The 22,009-nt window shown below is 45.0% G+C and overlaps 3 protein-coding genes across 7 annotated transcripts in view; 1 reads left to right on the top strand and 2 right to left on the bottom strand.

Moving 5' to 3' along the window:
• Nucleotides 1–753: 753 nt before the first annotated feature.
• On the bottom strand, nt 754–20,181 carry Tpmt (thiopurine S-methyltransferase). Of its 2 annotated transcripts, none has more exons than XM_021180278.2 (9): nt 20,076–20,181; nt 18,378–18,558; nt 16,925–17,017; nt 12,495–12,627; nt 11,647–11,699; nt 9,032–9,106; nt 5,709–5,794; nt 4,331–4,375; nt 754–2,648 (listed from the first exon to the last, which is right to left on the bottom strand). In XM_021180278.2, the coding sequence occupies exons 2-9, from the start codon at nt 18,500–18,502 to the stop codon at nt 2,536–2,538; spliced, it is 723 nt and encodes a 240-aa protein (XP_021035937.1). In that variant the 5' UTR covers nt 18,503–18,558; nt 20,076–20,181; the 3' UTR covers nt 754–2,535. The 2 variants fall into 2 exon arrangements, with proteins under 2 accessions (XP_021035937.1, XP_021035938.1); XM_021180279.2 differs by having other exon boundaries at nt 2,342–2,648; nt 18,378–18,574; nt 20,076–20,169.
• Nucleotides 20,182–20,450: 269 nt separating this feature from the next.
• LOC110307668 (basic salivary proline-rich protein 2-like) lies at nt 20,451–21,640 on the bottom strand. Its single transcript, XM_021179914.1, has 2 exons — nt 21,146–21,640; nt 20,451–20,957 (listed from the first exon to the last, which is right to left on the bottom strand). Exons 1-2 carry the CDS (start codon nt 21,638–21,640, stop codon nt 20,451–20,453), a joined length of 1,002 nt encoding a protein of 333 aa, XP_021035573.1.
• The window catches only part of Kdm1b (lysine demethylase 1B), a 42,715-nt gene continuing 41,175 nt past the window's right edge, over nt 20,470–22,009 (top strand). For 3 of the 4 annotated variants that reach the window (XM_029468250.1, XM_029468251.1, XM_021180046.2), the window contains exon 1: nt 20,527–20,641. The gene's annotated coding sequence lies outside the window, so the exon portion shown is untranslated. Of the gene's footprint in view, nt 20,642–22,009 lie in introns of all 4 variants that reach the window. The other variant, XM_021180047.1, reaches the window with a different exon arrangement.

A 22,009-nucleotide genomic window follows, 5' to 3' on the forward strand; every position in this document is an offset into this window, starting at 1 on the left:
GCCCTAAAAAGAGTCTTCATTTTTCCCTCTGAAATTTCACAAGCCAGGCCTCCATCTTCTGCACTGTTCTCAACATTATCTTCCAAGCTCCTACACAACATCCCACAGAGTTCTTAACACCAAATGGATCTTCTAGCCCAAAGTTCCAAAGTCCTTCCACAGTCCTCCTCAAAATATGGTCAGGTTGTCGCGGGAATACCCCACTCCTGGTACCAATTTATCTTAGTCAGGGTTTCTATTCCTGCACAAACATCATGACCAAGAAGCAAGTTGGGGAGGAAAGGGCTTATTCGACTTACACTTCCATACTGCTGTTCATCACCAAGGAAATCAGGACTGGAACTCAAGCAGATCAGGAAGTAGGAGCTGATGCAGAGGCCATGGAGGGATGTTCCTTACTGGCTTGCTCAGCCTGCTCTCTTACAGAACCAAGACTATCAGCCCAGATATGGTCCTACCCACAAGGGGTATTTACCCCTTGATCACTAATTGAGATAATGCCTTACAGTTGGATCTCATGGAGGCATTTCCCCAACTGAAGCTCCTTTCTCTGTGATAACCCCAGCTGTGTCAAGTTGACACAAAACTAGCCAGTACATATGCATATACATATATTAACCAATTTTTAAACAAAATGTGACTGCTAATAAAAACTGACAAATTCTGAACCTAAACTTTCACAAATAGACAGCTTTAGACCACTCATTTAAGTAAGACAAATTAAAAGAAAAAAATTACCAAGCTCAGGAAAAATTTTTTTTTTTTTTTTTTTTTTTTTACATTTCTTGATTCTGTCACATATAGAATTATACAAGTGGAGAAGCCGGTGAAGATGTAGTTCCGGGTCCTAAGTAGATTAAGATCTATAGCAAAGTATAATGTTTAATACAAAATTTAGACTATCCCAAATCCTGTTAAAATGTTATATTTCCATACAGAATGTGTTGTTTAAAGTTAAAAGCATTATTTTTTGTTTTTGTTTTTTTAGTTATAGAAGAAATGCAAGCTGACTATTAAAAAGACACATGAGTACTTAATGTTCTGCTACTAGTCATACAATCTTTAAAGGATTGATTGACTTATAACATTTTAGTGTGTGATTTCATTTTTAAAAAGTAGTGAGCAAAGATCTGAATGTTGCATGAGAAGAAAAATTAAGTGATTGTATTTTTAACTGTGATGGTTTGTATATGCTCAGCCAAGGGAGTGGCACTATTAGAAGGTGTGGCCTTGTCGGAGTAGGCATGTCACTGTGGGTGTGGGTTATAAGACCCTCATCCTTCAGAAGACCAATGGGAAGGATCTTACTGAGAGGGCAACAGGGGACTGGAGAGATGGCTCAGCAAGTAAGAGCACTGACTGCTCTTCTGAAGGTCCCGAGTTCAAATCCCAGCAACCACATGGTGGCTCACAACCACATGTAATGAGATCTGATGCCCTCTTCTGGTGCTGTCTGAAGACAGCTTATAGTGTAGTTATTTATAATAATAAATCTTTGGGCCTGAGCAAGGGGGCTGAGTGGAGTGAGCAGAGGTCCTAAATTCAATTCCCAACAACCAGATGAAGGCTCACAACTATCTGTACAGCTACAGTGTGTACTCATATACTTTAAAAAAAAATTAAAAGAGAGAGAGCGAGAGAGAGGGCAACAGGAGAGATTGCTGCACACTCAACAATATATCGAGCTCATTTAAAGGAGAAGCTGACCCATGATTGTTCTAGAAAGTTCAACATCAGTATTCAGAATTTCTTCCAGGATGAATATGATCATCTTGAGAACCTTCTTGTACCAAAGGGAACTGAAAAGAAGCCACACGTGGGCTGGAATCGGCAAGACTATTATGTTGAAAAATTGAACCCCTGTCTGGTCAGAAGGCCTGGCGTTCCAGAGCAAATTCTCCCACATCTTCTACTTCTGCTCTCAAGATGTGAAGCAACTGAAGACAGCAAGCCTAGCTGGGCTGATCTCCAGAGAGCAGCCCAGTCCCTCAGCTCCCACGCAGGATATCCCATCCCAACCTGCAAAACCACTTAGCACTGACAGCTTAGAGGGGATGGGATGGGATGTCACCAAACAGGAGTCGGAGCTGCATGACAAGGACATGGAGAAGCAGCCAGCGAGTGTATGGCTCAGACAGCGCACTTGTGTCACTAAGGGTGAGAGCCTGTCTCATCACTGGAGGCTGCTAGGACCTGGCTGATATCCTCAGGAACAGTCAGAACCTGAGTTGCCTAAACGTTTCAGAGAACATTCTAGAAGACTCTGGTGTGAAGCTGCTGTGTGACAACTTTCTTCTTGGTTATGATGTTTTGTGCAGGAACAGAAACCATGGCTAAGACATTAACCCTCAACATAATTTTTAATTGTTCAAAAAATTCATACAGGGATTGATTGGGTGTCTTTTGTTTGTTTGGTTGGTTGGTTTTCTATTTGGTTTTTCCAGATAGGGTCTCTCTGGCTGTCTTGGAACTCACTGGTAGACCAGGCTAGCCTGATGAGATAAAAGGTGTGCTCCACTACCAGGCTGGTTTTTTTTACTTCTCTGTAAGGAGATACAATTTTTCAAAAAGGTAGTCAAGTCCCCAGGCTTTATGCATTTCTTCCAAAGCATCTACCTCTTCAAGGCATTGCATGCTGCATTTTGTACCTGAAGTAAGAAGGGAACAGGTTAACATACTGCAAAAGACATAAGGGCTGTTTCTAGAGACTCTCCTGAGGACTTGGTGGCTACAGTCCTTATCTCTCTTGTGTTGAGTCTCTGTGCACGTGAATGCGTGGATGTGAGTTTGGCAGCCAGGGGCTGATGCCTGGTGTCTTCTGTCTCTCTGCTTTATCAATTGAGACAGGATCTCTCGCTGATCCCAGAGCTCATACCTGGCCAGCGTGCTTTGGGATCTCCCTGTACTAAGGATGCTAAGATCACAGTCATGAACAAACAGGTCTGGCTTTGAGGTGTGTGCTGAGGATACAAACTTGGGTCTTCATGCAGGCACTTCATCACTACATCTTCCTAGCCCCTTCTAGCTTGTTTTGGTTTGTTTGTTGAGACATGGGTCTCATATAGACTAAGCTGGCCTTGAATTCACTATGTAAAAAGGGTGACCCAACGTTCTGGTCCTCCAACTCCAGCCTCCCTAATGCTAGGGCTACAGGTGGTATGGCCAGTAAAAAGGCACATTAGGGAGACTAGTCCCTTTTCTAGGACAAAACAGTCTCCCATAAACGGCTCTCTACTCTTTACATTTTATATCCTTTAATTGCATGTACTACTAATAGTTCTGTAGCAACTCAACAATTAACTGTTATCCTTCTTCATTTATTTTTATTTAATTCTGTTTTTTTAGATAGGCTTTTCTCCTTGGTCCAAACTCAGGCTGGCCTTGAATTTTCTTTCCTCCCAACTCAGCTACCGGAGTGCTGGGATTACAGGTGTGCCCACCCTGCTTGATTTGCTGCCCTTATTTATTTAAAGAGAGCATAAGTGGGGCCAGGAGATGGTTCAGCAGCTTATGCATTCCCTACTCTCACACAAGATCCAAGTTTGCTCACAACTGCCTGTAACTCCAGAGCCTGGGGCTCTGATGTCTCTGGCCTCTATAGACATCCACACATACCCATACAGACATATATACACAGAAACATGGTTAAAATAATTAAAGTAAATCTTTAAAAGTAAACATGAAGAGTATAACGTCTACCCTATGATCAGGGTGCCTGCTGCCTGCCACCTGCCTGACAGCCTGAACCAATGCACAGAATTGAGGGAGAGAACTGGCTTCCTACAGGTTGTCCTGTGACCTGCACAAGTCACATTCATACACACATATACATACATGCACACACTTACACACATACATACATACACATACTATACACACATATATACTTACATGCACACATACACATATATATATACACACGTGCATACATACACATACATGCACACACATATCCATCTATACATACACACATGTACATACACACATATACATACATGCACACACTTACACACACATACATACACATACTATACACACATATATACTTACATGCACACATACACATATATATACACACACATGCATACATACACATACATGCACACACATATCCATCCATCCATACACACATGTACACACACACATATACACATATGCATATAATATGCGCATATACATATATATACACACATACACACAGATATACACATGCATACACACACTTACACATATACATACACACATGCATATAAATGTACATGCATATGCACATACGCACACAGAGGCACATATGTACGGACACATGTAATAAAAAGAAACATTAACTTACCAAATAACCTTTTAAGTTCAGCATATGGAACATAAAATGGTGGGCCTAGGAAAGAGAAGTGTGATGAAGAATACGTTTCTTTTCCAACACTAATTCCAAAGACAAATAAATTCTTGGGGTTCACCTCTTAGCTTAGTTCAGAGATGTCATGGATACTTATTCTGTAAACCACTCAGGAATCGAAATAGGTGAGGATGAAGCATGCCTTTCTGGTTGTTTTGTTTTATTGTGGGGTATGTGTGTGGGCATTTTTAAAGATAGGGCCTTATGTAAACCCAACATGTAGGGTATCAAGGTGGCAGGGTCAAGAGTTCAGGAACTAGCCTGGGCTACATTGGCAGTTTCCTTTGCAAACAAAACCCAAGGAACCAGGTGTGGTTTCAGCACCCACCCGGTGGAGGAAAAGGAGCGTTTGGGCCCTCAAAACTGGCTAACCAACCCAACAACCTTCTCCCCCAAACAAGAAATCAAGAAAGAGTCTTACAAAGTAAAAGTCTGATTATTTGGTTTTAACTCCTTCATGAAAATAGGAGTCTGTCCAAGGAAAATACTAAGCTTCCTTGTGCAGACTGGGCTGTGTCTCAGTGGGAGAGACCTTGCTTAGCACTGCGAAAGCCCTGGGGTCCAGCCTGGGTGCTGCAAAAGCTTCCTCCCAAAGCAACAAGATGGGTCAGATGAAAATATCCTCTCTAGACATTCAAGACAAAAGAGTCAAGGCAGGGATGAAGCTCAATAGTAGGCTTGCCCAGCAGGCACCACACCCTGGGTTTGATCCCTACCAATGCCACATACCACACAAGACAAAATGTAAGAGGACAGTAGCAGCATACAATAGACAAAATTAAAAAGGTTAGCCAGGTGTGGTGGCCCATGTCATAGTCCAGGCACTTGGGGAGCCTGAAGCACAAAGATCTTGAGTTTGAAGCTAGCCCAGGCTGAGCTTTAAAGTGAGACCTTGTCTCAAAACCCAAACCAACCCCCATGATTTTAGAGATTTTTCCTACAACCCCACAGTTCCTCATGCCTCTTCCTTGCTTGTCTGAATTCCCGTGGGGATGTATTTGAGTGCACATCAACATTCGCCCCATGCATCTACACCTCTGCAGACAGCACAGCCATGCAACGCCCATGGCAGGGCAGCCATGTTTCTTTCTCTTAATCTAGGGCTCGTGAGCTCTCTCTTTACATTAGGATCATCCATCTCTTACTTGTATAGTTTGAACAAAACACAGAAGGAGTGTAAGAAAACATGCCCAGAATTATCTTCATGCACATAAGCAGTGTGCTTCCCGTGAGAGAAGTCAGGGAAAAAGAATTCTTACATGTTCATAGAATTGAATTGGGGAAATTAGGCAAACAAAACCAAAACGAGTGTTACCTGCGTGTTTTGTTGGATCATAAGAAAGGACAGCCACAAGGTACTGAAACTCTTTTCTCAGTAGGGACAGTATTATATCTGCATAGCTAGAAAGAAGACACACAAAAAACTCATATGTTTCATTTCTCTATAGAGACTGGGCTGGAGGAGACAAGAGGCGATAAAGGAAGCCAGCATTTACTATCAACTGAACATTAAAGTCATCATAATCATATAAACCTGTGTGGCGATTTGAACGAGAGTGGCCCTCAGAGGCTCATACACTTGAACAGTGGTTCTCAGTTGGTGGAATTATTCGGGAGGTGTGGCCTTGTTGTAGGAGGTATGTCGCTCGCGGGTAGGCCCAGAAGGCCCAGGCTTGCTCCTTCTCTGCCTCTTGCATGGAGATTAGGATGTGAGTAAGCTCGCAGCTACTGCTGCAGTCCTACGCCTGTCTACCCACTGCCATGCCCTGCCATGGTGGTCACAGACTCACCCTCTGAAACGGCATGCTTTCTTTTATAAGCCGCCTTGGTCGTGGTGTCTCTTCGTAGCAATAGAACAGTAACTAACATCTGGTTCTTGTTGCCCCTTACCCAGGTTGGCAGGTCAGCCTGGGCTACATAATGAATTTGAGGATAGCCTTGGTTAGATTTAAGACCAAAAAATTAAAAAAAAGAAATAAAAACAAGAAAGAGAGAAAGAAAAAATTATTCTTTTGAGCAGAACCCTTCACTTTTTAACTTTTATTTTGTTTTGTTTTTTGTTTTTCTTGACAGGGTTTCTCTGTATAGCTCTGGCTATCCTGGAACTCACTTTGTAGACCAGACTGTCCTCCAACTCAGAAATCCGCCTGCCTCTGCCTCCCAAGTGCTGGGATTAAAGGCATGCGCCACCACGCCCGGCTCACTTTTTAACTTTCTAACAACCCCTAACCTCAATATAGACTCATTCTATAGCCCATGCTGGCCAGGAACTCACTATGTAGCCTAGGCTGGCTTCAAATTGACTGCAATCCTCCTGCTTGAGCCTCTCAAGTGCTGGGAGAGCAGATGTGAGACATCACAGCTGGTGTGACCCTTGCTCTTAAGAAGAAGTATGTCCTTAGGATGACCAGACTGGCCTAGTCGTATCTCTTGGGACTGACAGACATCAATTCTCTTGGAATGTGGACTTTCAATCGGGGCTGGAGAGATGGCCCAGTGAGGGCACACACTGCTCTTGTAGAGGACCAGAGTTTTCTCCTAGCGTCTACACTGGGTGGCTCATAACCATCTGCATGTTCAGATCCAGGGTATCCAACGCCTTCTGGTCTCCATGGGCATCCACCATGTGTGCATATGCGGGCGCAGGCACACGCACAGACACACACGGGGTGGGAGGTGGGCAGGGAGAGGTAGAGCAGGAGAATAGAAGGATCTAGACTCTCTGGTCAATTAGATCTCGATTCCCTAAGTAAACCTCTACTTGGGTGTCACTGCCTGGTCAGCCATAAACGGAGCGTGTCAGGGTCCACTAGGCTGTCCTTCACTGCCAAGGGTAGAGGCGCAAATGCAGGAAGCAGCTGGGCCCAATGCCTGCCTTCCCTTTGGTCTGCATTGTGCTCTCTCCCTGCCATCTGTGGCTTTTTATTGAGCAAACCAAAACCCCTGGAGGGACTAACCCCAGAGAAACAGAGGAACATGCTGGAGGGGGCTCAGGCTATACCTACAAACTTAAAACATTTTAGCACAACTGAATGTGGTCCACAAATATGGTGTGTTAGGAAGACTGAAGGGATTTCGGTGACGTTTTTGAGCTGGTAAAGGTCATTGACATCATGTGGAAATGCACAGCATACATAGGAAAAGCAGTGTGGGCGTTTGGAAGGAGGCCAGAGCGGCATTCTATAACTTACGGCAAAAGCCACGCCCTCTTCCCACCCACCTCCAATCCCCCCAATCATACTCCACCCACCCAACCCCCAACCCCCGTCCCCGATGCAGGACGGGACTTCATGAACAGCTGTTGAAAGCTGAAGGCAAAGGAGCAGGACTCAAGTGATGGTTCAGGAGCAAGCACCGCAGAGAAAAGCCCAGAAGATGAAGGAGGGTGGGGTGGAACACAGGTAGAAAAGTGAGCAGAGGGGAGAGGAGAGAGATTATCATTGAAGGAAAGAAAAGACGGATAGTTCCAGTGTGGAATCTTCTAATTTTCAAAGATTGAGTTTGACTAGAAGCTTTACTTATGAAGCAATTAGTTTTTAATACTAATAATAATACTAATAATAATTAATAATAATAATAATAAATGATAATAAACGGCATCACTTAGATGGACCATGAACATTGGCTGTGTGTGAAGAGCCTGCTTCTGTGTAATGAGTAATTCAGTATCCAACCTGCCAAATTCAAGGAGACACACGTGTGGTATTACTGACACAGGAAATGGGGATTGCATTTTTCTCACAGGATTTCCTAATTTTACTTTCTAGTGAGGCTAGTTATAATTATGACCACCCAAATTATCAACAAGTGCTCTTGTAATGACAGCCAGTAGCTTATAGTTCTCTGTAGTTAGCATTTCTCATGGATTTCATTGCTCCTATTTGTCTGTCTGTCTATCATCTACCTACTATCTATCTATCTATCTACCTATCTACCTATCATGTATTGATCTATCTGCCCATCTATCCATCCACTATCCATCTATCATCTATCAATCATCCATCCACCTATCACCCATCTATCTATCCATCATCTATTATCTATTTATCTCTCTATCCATCCACCTATCATCCATACATCCATCCATTCATCCATCTATCAATTGACATAGTTTCATGGCTTATTATGAGGCCCAGGTTTGCCTCAAACTCCCAAGCCTTATGCCTCAGTCTCCCCAGTGCTGGGATCACGGGTGTGCAAGGCCACTCCTGGCACACATATTTTTCTTTGACTTGCCACAGCAACTCTTGGAGAGCATTTAACATGAAGTTCTGAGCAAACTCAGCAGGTACTAGCTGCCTAACTTGGGACACGTTTCTTTGACTTTAAATTTCTCATCTGCAAACTGGAATCATAGACAGCATCTATGTCACAGGGGTGTCATGTTAATTATATGAGCTAACACACAAAATACTTCTAACAATGCCCTGCACAAGACAAGAGTCCAACTGGTGTTAGCGGCAGTTAGGTACTGAAATAGACTCGGTGGCAGAGGGGTAAACTGAGGCCTAGAGAACTACACAGTACTTTGGTCAAAGCTTGCAAAGTGACCGAGCCACTGGCTTCAAACAAACTTTAACTCTCCTCAGACTCAGCTCAACACAAAGGAAAGCAAGGCAACTGAAGAAACCAACTTACCGATCATGATCGCCTGGATTGATAGCCACTAATGCTCCTCTATCCCAAATCCTGTCAAACTTGCCGATGTTTGCTCTGCTCAAAAGAGAGGGGAAAGGTTGTTACATTCCATCTGAAAAAGGTCAAATCTCAAACAGGATGTCTGGGGTTCACCAAGGGGCATGTTGGGACATCACCCATCACCAAGGTCTCAGTAGCTCATGCTTGCTTTTCTTTATAGACATTAGAGGGGTGTACTGATCCACTTGTGGGACTGTCCACCTCCTAACTTCCACGGCATTCTGTTTTGCTTTGACTTGGAAAGAAGAGGTAGGAACCTCGGGCATTGATGCTTAGGCACTGGGTTTTGTCTGGTACCATCCTGCCTCCTGTGCCTTGTAATTGCCTTTGTTACAGGCTCAGGTGCCAGGTGGAAAACACAGCCTTCCTCTCCCTACCTTCACCCTACCTGCTCTGCATCACAAGGATGATTTTGAAAGTCCGGGACCTGCCCCCATGAAGCAGAAAGACAAGGCTTTGGTAAGAGCAGATGCAGGACAATCCTTGAAGCTGCAGAAGTGCACAGGAGTAGTGAACCGATCTACCCCCATCTTATCACCTCCCAGCAGGGCCCACCTTCATTACTATTGTTGTTGTTGTTATCACTTGTAGTGAGAATTTCAGTTTCTTTAAAAATACAGAAATATATATTTTCATTTTAATCCCTGATGTGGGGCTGCTTCAGATTTTCCATAGCAGCTGACAACGATTTGCCTCGTGCTCTAGCAGGGGCGTGGTTTTACCAGCTGCAGATAGTTGCTGCGAGTATATGATGTTTGGAATTCTGGGAATGTGTCAGGAGGATATATAAATGCTAGGGCCCCAAGACAGTGGATTGATGGCTGTTGGTGGGTTGTGGTTGATTGCTGTTTGTGGAGAACTCGTGCACAAAGAGATGAGGAGAAGAAATTAAATATCCTGACTTCGAAGATTAAACTTGCCCCAAAGAACTCGATGCCCCTAATTAGCAGAAAATAGTCTAAGGATAAATTCTCTCCCTTTCCCCTCTATCCTTTCTCTCCTACCTAGTTTTACGGGGTTGAAAGGGTAGATGAGGAGGGGTGGAGAAGGTTAAAAGAAAAAAGAACTCACAAAGTAGCCAAAAATCCAGCTACTATTATTACGATGATGATGATGATGAGAGGTGTGTGTGTGTGTGTGTATGTGTGTGTGTGTGTGTGTGTGTGTGTGTGTGTGCAAGCACATGCATACTAAGAAGTACATGTGGAGGTCAGAGAACAACTTTCAGGAGTTAGTTTTTCCCTTCCACTGTGGGTTTTGAGGACTGAACTTAGGTCATCAGGCCTGTAGGACAAGCACCTTACCCTCTGAGCCATCTTGCTGGACCAAGGTTCACTTTCGCTTTGAAATAGCCCTGGCTGGCCTGGAACGTTACACCAGCCTGGCCTCCAACTCACAGAGATCTGCCTGTTTCAAGCACTGCATTAAAGGCATGTGCCATCACTCCCCTTTAAATGAACAAACGGATGGTTCAGTGGATAAGCACTAACCACTAAGCACAGGGCCATGAGTGTAGGCATAACATTATTGTGCACTGTGTATAGATTATCCTTCTGTTATTCAAATGCTGATTTCTCTGCTCCCATTTCTGGTTACAATCCGGACATGGCACTGTAATGATTATTCTAAGTATCCCCTCCCGGAATGTTGTGTAAACATGGCTCCCCATTTATTCTCTGACTTGTCAATAAAAGCTGATCAGCCAATAGCTGAGCAGAGGAAAGAAGAGATAGACTTCCGACTCTAGTGAGGGGAGGAACAGAGAGGATTCACCATGAAGAAAGGGTCAGGAGCTGCATGGGAACGCACCTGGAACAGAGGGAGCCAGATTTAAAATGCAAGTGTCTCAGGGATTTTGGCTGGGAGGTAGCCAGATTAGAAGATTAGAATAGGTTAGTTAATTAATGCTCAGATATTGTGCTGTAAAGTTCGGTTAAATAAATTGTAGAGTGTCTGTCTCATTTATTTGGGAGCTAGGCAGAACAAAGAAAAAAACTGTCATTTTTAAAGTTGCTCTAACACTCGAGTTCAGAGAGCCAGAACCCATGTCAAAGCAAGACATGAAAGCCCAGTGCTCCCATAGTGAGCTGGGAGGTGGAGACAGGAGAATGCCCAGAAGTTTGAAGTCCAGTTTGAGTACAAAGCAGCTGTGAAACTCTGTCTCAAACAGGGTGGAAGGCAAGAACTGGCAGCTAAGGTTGTCCTCTGACTGACACTCATGGGCCACTGCATGCACACACTCAAACATACACGCACACTCTCACGCATACTCAACCACATACACTCACATGCACAACAGTGCAGACAGAGCAGCCAGCCACACAGACACACACGCTAACATCCACACATAGTTCACCCTGACATACTCACACGTCATGGGCTGACAGCTACATACACACGCCCATTCACTCTTTCTCACACACACGCTCACATACTCACACACAGCGGTGCAAAGGTATCACCCAGTCACACTCACACTTACACAAACACTCGCTGTCACACTCACCCACACACTCACATGATGGTGCAGATACATAGAGAGCACTCGGTCCTACCTGGGAAGATCAAAAATGCTGCAGCAGTATAAGGAAATGCTCCCTGAAGAACTCTGTAATGAAACAACAAAGAACAGGGTTTTTTTATACTTAATTAGGAAGTCTTTAAATGATCAAGATAAGGACAGGGAGCCAGGGGACACACATTAAACACAATAAGGTTCATTAGGCTTTAACTGGACCTTATGTTTTCTTTTAAAACCTGGATGGGGGCCAGCCCAATGGCTCAGAGGGTAAGGTGCTTGCAGCTAAGCCAGGCAGGCTGGGTTTAATCCCTGAGCCTACATGGTGGAAGGAGAGAACAGACTCCCACAAGCTATCCTCTAACCTGCACATGTGCACACACAGATATATATTCTACCATCTATAAATCTATTTCTAATATCAATGTAGCTATTATCTATCATCTATGTACCAATCTATCATCTATATGTTTAGCTCCAATTCTACCATTTATCTTTAATATCATATCAATCAATCAATCATCTTTTGTTTTGAGACAAATCTCACTATGTTAGCCTAGACTAGCTTGAATTCATGATTCTCCTGCCTCCACCTTCCGAGTGCTGAACTGCCATCTGTACGCTAAAGGCCTAGCTCACCACAGTGCACGACAAGTAGAGAGAGGCAGTGTGTGAGGTGCAGCTAACCTGTGATAGAGAGCGGCAGTGTGTGAGGTGTAGCTAACATGTGGTAGAGATTGGCAGTGTGTGAGGTGTAGTTAACCTGTGGTAGAGACACCCATCTGACACTTGTTTAACATCCTCATCTATTCATGCTAAAAAAATATCAAAATAAAAATCAGGTTTTGGTGAGGCATGGAAATAGTTACCATAATCAATGCGAACCTTAAATACTTTGGCTCCAGCAATTTCGGCAAGTGGTTCTTCTGTGTAGGAAAGATTCTGTTCTGCAAAAAATTCCCGAATCCCAATTTCACTGATTTCCACACCGACTACAGTGTGTCCCCGGTCTGCGAACCTGCAGAAAACCATATTTACAGCAAAGTAAAAACCACGATAAACAGCCATCTTCCCCCTGGCTGGAACTAAAACTCAGTTTCAGAGTCCCCGCCATGCCTAAGGCCCCGTGTTGAAAATTTATCAACACAGTAGAAAGAGGAAATAACAAAAGAAATCCATTGTTTACTTTAATTCTAAGGGATCCATATTTTTTTGCAGGCATTCATATAAATGTGTTTGATTAGAGGGAATGATTTTCAATCCCTTCAAATCAACATTGGCTATTGATTAATCTTCTGTGATGATGGATATGGCTATCACTGTCCTCGACAAGACACAGCCATGGGTCATGCTGGCTACTAAGCATGTGGATGTGGCCAGTCCCATAGAGATTATTTAACATTTTTGTTTGGCTTATACTTAAATAGCCAAGTCAGGCATGATGTCACCTCCAGTTGCGGTACTGCGGAGGCTGAAGACCTTGCACTTGAGGCCATGCTAGACTATAGGGCAAGACTGTTTCAAAATTGAAAAAATGTAATTAAATGAATTTTTAAACACTGCTACATGTGGCTGCTGATTGACCCACTTGAAAGCCTGAGGCACTGAGTGCTTTCTGGCAGTAGTCTTACAATTTCCACTTATTAACAATAAATGTGATTGGAAAAAGGAATCTTGTTACTGTATACAAATAGCTAACACCTTACTCACAAGCACTGTAGTCACATAGTTCACATTTTGAGGACCTTCTGGTTGAAAGGAAACAGTAGCAGGTCCACAGTTATTGAGACACAGAAGTGAGTTTATATCAAGTCACACAAGCTAGTCAGCTTTCCTGTAATGCAGTGCGAGCCCAGGAAAACATTACTGCACTATGCAAAAGCATGCACAGAAGTCACAAGGCAGATGGGAACATGAAGGTTAGGAATCAGTATGAAACCTTTGTGAACTGGGCATAGGGGCACAAGCTTACAACCCCGGCACTTGGGAAGTAGAGGCTAGAGGGTCAGGAGTTCAAGGTCAGCCACAGCAATGTAATATGTCTGAGACTAGCTTGGGCTGCGTGTGACTCTGTCTCAAAGGCCCACAAAAGGGACTGGAGAAATATCCCAGTGGGTAAGAGGAGCTGCCCCAGCAGTCTCAGCACCTGTATCAGGTGGCTCCCAGTGGCCTATAACTCTAGCTCCAGAGGATCGGATGCCTCTCCTGACCTGTACTCACGCGACACGCTGGCCAACGTGTACTTAAAATAAATCTTTAAAAAAACATATCAAGACCAAAAGCCAGGAAGGAGGCAAAGGCTTAATGGGTAAAGAGCTCCCTGCACAAGCATGGGGACCCGAGTTCAGATCCCCAGCAACTCCAGAGAAAGCTAGGCATGGCAGCCATGCCTGTAAGACCAGTGCCGAGAAGGAGAGACAAGAGGACCCTGGCTTGTCAGGAGAACCCAGGTTCAGTGGAGATCTTCTCTTAAAAAATAAGGGGAAGAGCAATAGAGGAAGACAGCTTGTGTGGACTTTCGGATCAGACATGTGTATCTGCAGATACACATGTAAAACACAAAAACAGCTTCAGAAGGTGGGTGTTGGAGAACCTTCTGTTGGAATTGCTGTGGAGTACTGGGATGAGGGAAACCAAATAGGAAGTTTCTAACACCATGTGCAGAGGGGCAAGGCTGGGCCTAGGGTACGCTGGAGTAGCGAGGCACTGTTTGAAGAGAACACACGTGCATTTAGTATTATCAATATGCGGCTTAACTCATCTCCACAGGGTTTGCTTTTGACCTGACATCGTCATCTTCGGATGGAATTGCAGGCACACAACAGTGAGCATCACATGATGTTCCTCTCATCTATTAACTGGGAGCGAGACAGAGTGTACCTATTATCTATCTATGCAAGAGCACACACTCCCACTGTGGGCAGAACGTGGGCTCCTTATTGTTAGAAAGGAAACATACGAATAACTTGTCTCGCAGACTGCCCAGGGGATTTGTACTCTGGCAGATAGAGACTATTTCTTTCATTCTCCATACGTGCTGCTGGAGTTACAAAATATAAACAAAGAAGTTATCCAAGTTGACTGGATGTCTTTGTGCTTACTGCCCAGTCAACACATGCAGGGTAGCCTGGAATACAAACAAGGCAAAAGGGAAACACTAAAATAACGTTCCCTCTTTCATTTGAGTGCTTTTTGACTTCTTCTGCTGGTTAGTTTATGTGCTCAGACCCAATGCCTGTACATACACAGAGATCAGTTTCAGAACTAAACAGTACTCTAATATGGCAACTTACATGCAACGACAGTAGTTTGACTCTGCGTTTTTATTTCAGTTATTATTTTGCAGTTTAGGGGACTGAATCCTGAGCCTGTGGCTATTAGGCATGCGCCCTGCCACTGAATCACATCCCCAAATCCTTGATATTTTTTTAATATAAATGGATTGAGACCCCTAAAAATTCAGTAACCACACCCAGCTAGTGAACTATATGGTTTCATTAATGTTGCCTAAGCTCTGTGCTCCAGACGCAGTTACCATTTCTGTTTATAGAGTTGTTTTCTCATAGATAGTTTTCAAAGTCACTCTTCTGGTTTGGTGAGAGACCATTAAAACATAAAACATGCCTTTAATTCCAGCACTTGGGGGGCAGAGGGCAGGCAGATTTCTGAGTTTGAAGCCAACCTGGTCTACAGAGTGAATTCCAGGACAGCCAGGGCAAAGAAACCCTGTCTCAAAAACCTAAATAAATAAATAAATAAATAAATAAATAAATGTCAGAACCCAGCTTTAAAAAAAAATATTATTTGCTTATTTTAAATTTTTCTTTATGTGTATGTCTCTGGGTATGATGTGGCCTCAGAGGGCAGGCTTAGCTATAAATTGAGCCAGTGGGGCTTATAAAACTTTTACTCTATTAGAGAATAAAATCCAGATGCATGTGTGCCTGCTGGGTAGATAGCTATATTTCCATAGAGGGCATAGGCTATTCTGCATTCATTAACATTTCCTACCAATCTCTTGTTCTTTCCTCTTAGTGAACATTTACGTTTTTTAACATTTCAGTTTTTAAGTAATCATACCTCTTGGAGGACGTGGCTGTGGCTGTGCATTATCGTTGGCAGTAGCATTTCATGTAAAAATAATCTCAGGGGGTGGTGACTCAGGCTAACCTTGTAGGAACAGTGCCTTGTGAGTTCTGTTTGTAGAGGACTGCTCATAGGAACCACCCTCCTTACCACTGGTTTTATAACAGCAGTTCATAATAACAAAATCTCCTATTTGTTCATGGGAGGAAGGGAGAGCCGAGCTGAACTCTGCACTATAAACACTGCCTTAATAAAAAGTGTTCACCACAGCTCGTGTTTTTTGTTGCCGTCTGTTTCAAACAGCCATCGTTACTGAAACTGCTCAGCCACTTACAAGCATTAATCACATACAAAGATCCAGGAGACATGAAAAAGGAGGTGAGGTTTCATGAAAAAGGAGGTGAGGTTTCCCATTTGGTTCCCAACTAATTCACTTCCTGATTGCCAAGATCACAGGTGTGCACACCACCCTTGTTTTAAGTAATGCTGGAAACAGAACCCAGGGCCCTGTGCATGCTAGGCAAAGGCTCTCCCAACTCTGCTAACTGCTCAGCCCCTCTGCCCTCCCCTCCCCCAACAGTTTTTTTCTTTTCTTACTTTTTTTTTCTTTCTTTTTGGCCTTTGAAACAAAATATAGAGAGACAAGGTCATTCCTGATTCAGTTTGTCCTCTTGTTGTTTAGAAATAGTATCTCTAATTTTATAACTATCACCTAAAAATAAAGGCACTCTTTTACTAAGAATGGGATTTTGTAACTCTTTGTATGTTAGGTGACCCGGCCTTTTTGAGACAGGGTATCCCCTAGTCCAGCAGCCCTCTTGAACTTACATGTAGCCAAGGCTGGTCTTGAACTCCTGATTCTCTTGCATCTTCCAAGTTCTGCTATTATGGTGTATCCTCATACGTAACAGATTTAAAAAAAAACAAAAACAAAAACAAAAAAAAACCTACACATACCCTGTTAAATATTCACCCTGAGAATTGCTCTGCCAAGACTAGCTGACGCTCACTATGAACACTGCCTTGATAAAAAGCGTTCACCACAGCTCGTGTTTTTTGTTGCCCTCTGTTTCAAACAGCCATCGTTACTGAAACTGCTCAGCCACTTACAAGCATTAATCACATACAAAGATCCAGGAGACATGAAAAAGGAGGTGAGGTTTCCCCATTTGGTTCCCAACTAATTCACTTCCTGATTGCCAAGATCACAGGTGTGATACAGTACATACCATTTCATCTCAACAGCTTTTCCACAGAGGGGGAAAAACACTCGCAGTCCACTCTGGCCTTTAAGAAATGTATCCAAATGCTTCTTTAATAGCCTGGGGAAGAGAACAAAGTTACCACAGTGCTTGCTTTAACTAGCCCGGATTCACAGGAAAGGGGAGAGGAGAATTTATGACACTCTGAACTTTTGCATTCATTGTCTCAGTACTCTCAACAGTGTAACAAGGAGGTAATGTTAATTATTACAACCTCCCGGTTACACTCAAAGTTACTTGCTTCACTACGCAGCTACTTAGTATTACATATGACTAACAGCCTGAAGTTTTCATGACCGGAAAATAAAAACTGCTTATGTTGCCTTGAGAAATATATTTGGAAAAGTCTGCATTTATATTCATATTCTTATTTTTGTTGTTATGTGAAAGTGATGTTAAGAAGAGGGGTCTCTAAATTTATATATTTTCAAAATATCAGAGAATATTTTCTCAATAAGTTTAACTCTTTCCTTAATTTTAATTAAGTTAATTTATGGTGTGTGTGTATATGTCTATGTGTACATCTATCATACACATGTATGATGTTCCCATGTCATAGCACATGTCTGGAGGTCAGAGGACAGCTTTCAAGAGTCAGTTCTCACTTTCCTTCATGTGGTGTTTAGAGACGGAACCCAGGCTGTAGGGATTGGTGGCAAGTGCCTACATCTGCTGAGGGAGCCTGTGGGAGCTCGCCCTTGCTTGCCCTTGCTTTAGAACATAAGGAGACAGAAAGTTAGATGTTGTTTCAGTATCTGCTGCATGTATAAGCACCTGTGACCAACGTGACCAAAGTGAGGGTGAGCTTTAACAAGAAGATATATTTCATACATCCGTAAGTCAGATTATTGCACACTGAGAGAAATCAAAGTATGATGTGTTATGGGTGCTTTGTGATTCCCTAATGATATGAGATGATAGTGTGTCTGAAAAGAAATGCAATAGTGTATTTGTATGTTACTTTTTTTTAAGATTTTATTTATTTATTATATGTAAGTACACTGTAGCTGTCTTTAGATCTCATTACGGGTGGTTGTGTGCCACCATGTGGTTGCTGGGATTTGAACTCAGGACCTCCAGAAGAGCAGTCAGTGCTCTTAACTGCTGAGCCAGCTCTCCAGCCCTTGTATGTTACTTTTATTTCAAAGTCAGTTTCTTTTTTCTTCTTTCCTCTCTCTCTCTCTGGAGCCTAGCACTGGTCTCAGACTCACTTATGCAGCTTCAATTTCTAATGCTTTTGCTTCCATCTCTCAAACGCTGATATTACACGCATATGCCACTGCACCCAGCTTTGTTCAGTGTTTCAGAACAAACGAAGACCTTCCTTCGTGCTAAGCTCTCTCTACCCACCAAGGCACACACCCTCCAGAGTCAGTTTCTGATTAAAGCATTTCTCTGCCAGAGACCAAACATGTCTTACTGATGCCCTTGCTCCTGATGGAATGAGATGTGACGGGTCACCCACTTGTCTTGCCAGTCTTCCAGGGTTAGTACTCGGTTCTTTTGTACCTCAGCATCAGGGTACTCTTTCATATCAAGGGACATGGTACCATCCACGGGTTGTAGACAATTTTTGTCTCTGAGGTTGGTGTCTCCAGTGCCTAAGTGGAAAGATATCTACAATGATGTCATTCAGGAACATTGTGATTCTATTAATGAACGCTACAAAACCCTCTCTACCTTGGGCAATAGCTTTAAAAACATATATCAGCATTAAAGACAGGAGTGGCGTCACATGCCCCCAGTACTTGGGAGATAAGAGGCAAGAGGGTTATTGCAAATTCCAGGCTGACATGGTCTATATAGTAGATTCCAGGCCACCCAGGACTACGTAGCAGGACTCTCTCAAAAACAAACAAGATACGAATGGCAGCATGCCTTCAATCCCAGCAGTAGATAAGAGCACTTGTTGTTCTTCCTAAGAACCCAGTGCAATTCCCGGCAACCATAAGGTGTCTCGTGGCTGTCTGTAACCCCAGTTGCAGTGGACCCAATACAGGAAGGACATTCGTTCATATAAGGTAAAAAAAAAAAATCTAAAAAAAATTTCCACAGTTCCGACCTGCCCTTTAAATCATTGGTGATCATATGTCTTGAATCTGTGAACCAGCAAACATGTCACAAAGGCAGTAATGTAAGGAAATGTCCTGTTGTTGCATGATTTAGCTTCTGTGCTTAGGATTAAAGAAGGACATCTCCATCAACTCTGGGAACGGAAATGCACTTCACAGCCAAGTATTTGCTAACAAAAGGCTTTTCCCATCAGCTCATGTCAGGGGGCTGAGTCCAGCATTCTGAGAGGTCGGAGGGAAGTATGGGATTATTGTGGATACAGAAAAGCAAGAGAATCACTCTCCTCCCATCTCCGCTCTCTATCTGAGGGCCCAAAGGTGCCCTCAGAAACAAGGGCTCTCCTGAACACAGAAGAAAGATCTTTGGCCCACCCAGCTCTACCTCACTGAAGCTGGGGCTGATAAACACAATCACTTAGCTGTTGTAACAGCGCCTCAGAGTGGTGCTCACTGATCATTTTTTGAGAAATAAAATTCTAAAAACAATAAAGGTGCAAAGTACAAGGTTGAGAAAAGACAGATCCACAATAACTCCCACTAATAAACGTTTACGTCCAATATGCCTACCTAAAAAACATCTTTTTCTGCCTAGGATTTTTTTTTCTTTATTTTTATCTAGATAGAGGGTCTATCTAGAACTCACTATGTAGTACAGGAAGACCTCTAGCTCGCCCTGATCCTCCTGCCTCAGCTTCCTCGTACACAACAATGCTTGGCTTCTGCTTTAGTTTTATTTTTGAATTTCATTAAACTGAAAATTTAACTTCACTGAAGTCCACAAATCTCCAGGATGGCTCAGTATTTTACACTTGGACATGTGTTATCTGAAACACACCACTAAGCCAGGGGCTACTTAATACATCGGACTCAAAGCATTTCTAGTCTGATCATTTATTCCCAGTTTTTGCTGCGGTTACCGGAACCCCTTTTCGGGACTCAAGTAGCTGGGTCATCCGTGCTTTTCGGGCGCCCCATTCTGAAAAACGCTTTAACAGGCTCACACAGTCTTAGCAGATCACCGCCTTTACCACCGGTTGAGAACTTACCTTGGCTGCAGCTAGCTGCTTGCCACTCAGACCCTAGTACGCTTTTGTAAGCCGGGAGCTGTGCAAGGACTCACAGGCCCCGCCCCGGGGCGAAGGCCCCGCCCAATGTGGACTGATCCCACCCCGGAAAAGATTATCCAGGCTCCGGTCCAATAGGACCTGCCCGGGGCGTGAGAACTCTGCCCAGGACACGCAGACTCCGCCCAGCGTGCAGACCACGCCCAGGACGCGCAGGCCCCTCCCAGGACTCTGTGACCCCACCCAGGCCGCCCAGGCCCCACCTTTAAACCTAAGCCCCGCCCCGGAGCAAGGACTCCGCCCAGAACGTGTAGGGCCCCGCCCTTCGCAGCTGCCGAGTTTGCGCAGTGGCGGAAATCATCGGGGCGGGGCGAGCGCCGGGACCCTCCTGCTCCCTGGGCCTGTGGGCTCCTCCCACTCCGGGTCACGGCGTGATAGGGGCGGAAGCGGCGGCGGCCGAGCTGCTGCAGCTGGCAGTGCGGATCCGGCGGTCCGGTGCAGCCCGGTGCAGCCCAGGGCAGCACTCGCCCCCTGGCCAGCGCTCTGAGGTAAGGACTCGAGCCTCACGCGGGCGCGTTTGGGGGTGGCGGCGGGCTTCGGGTGACAGCTCCGCACAAAGCGGCCGGCTGTGTGTTGAGCCTGGTCTGGAGGCGCGCGCGTTCCCCGGGGCTCCCCGGCGTCCCGCGTTTGGAAGGGGTGGCGCGGGGGACCCTGTGCAAGCCGGGGCTTCCCGCGCTGGGCTGCGGGGCCGCGGGCTTTCCCACTCGTCGCTCTCTCGGAACCCTGCAGGGAGCTGCTTGCGCCTCGGCCGGGCGGAGGTGAGTTGGGCGGCGGCTGCACCTGGCACTCTGGCGCCGGCACCAGCTGCGGACCGGGTGGAGAGGACCCCAGTCTGGATTTCCACTCTGGGCTATGGGAACCCCGCAGTCTGGAGGAGGGGCCTTACTCTGGGATTCCACCCAGCGCTGTAGGAACCCATCTACATGGAGGGCAGGACCCCTTTCTCTGCTCCCACTCGGAACTGTAGGAGCCCCTTAACGTAGAGGAGTTACCCCACTGTGGGAATCATTTAGCCCAAAGGAGGGAACCCCATTCTGGGCTCCCACTCGGGGCCGTGGAAACCACCCACCGCCAGTCGCGAAGAGAGACCCTAGGCTGCGGTCCCACTTGCGGACCTGGGGAACCCCGTAGCCAAAAGGAGGGACCCTATACTGTGCTCCCACCAGGGACATGGAAACCCCGCAGCCAGGAGGGGGGACACCAGACTGCCTTCCCCACTCAGGGTGGTAGGGGATCCCCACAGCTTGGTAGGAGGGGCCCAGGCTTCCCTTCCCATTCGGTGGTGGTGGGGAGAAACCCCACGCTGGGCTCCTGTGTGGGGCAGTGGGAACATCGCGGCCAGGAGGAGGGATCCCAGGTTGCGATCTCCACCTTGGGCAGCGAGGCGCCGTCAGGTTCGCTGTTGTAGCGGCGCTCTTGTAGAGGGCCGCTGATGAGGGCTCCAGCAAGCCTTCCTTGGGATTGCACACCACCAGGTCCCGGTCCATATGGCTGATAGTCGGCGCAGCTGGCCTGTGAGAGAAGCAGGCCCAGCTGCAGAAAGTTGGGGTTGAGTGATCTGGAACCCAGCCACCGAGGCCTAAGTTCTTGAGCAAGCAACAGACCACGCCAGGTGTGGGGAATCCCTTTCTTAACCCAGGCACAGCTCAAAAAGCGTTGGTCAGTCTTCCGCCTCCCAACTCAAAGCAATCCTTCTGCCCCAGCCTTTCTGCTGCAAATACAAAGCCACCAACCACATCTGCTTTGAATGCTTACAAAATATATTGTGGAATCCTTTCGGAGGTTTTCTTCAGAGGGTATGTGAGAAAATTCTCTCGTCAATAATTGTCTTCCACACGGGGAACAGTTGAGAAAAG

Source organism: Mus caroli, chromosome 13 (assembly GCF_900094665.2).
Source record: "Mus caroli chromosome 13, CAROLI_EIJ_v1.1, whole genome shotgun sequence".
Lineage (NCBI taxonomy): Eukaryota > Metazoa > Chordata > Mammalia > Rodentia > Muridae > Mus > Mus caroli.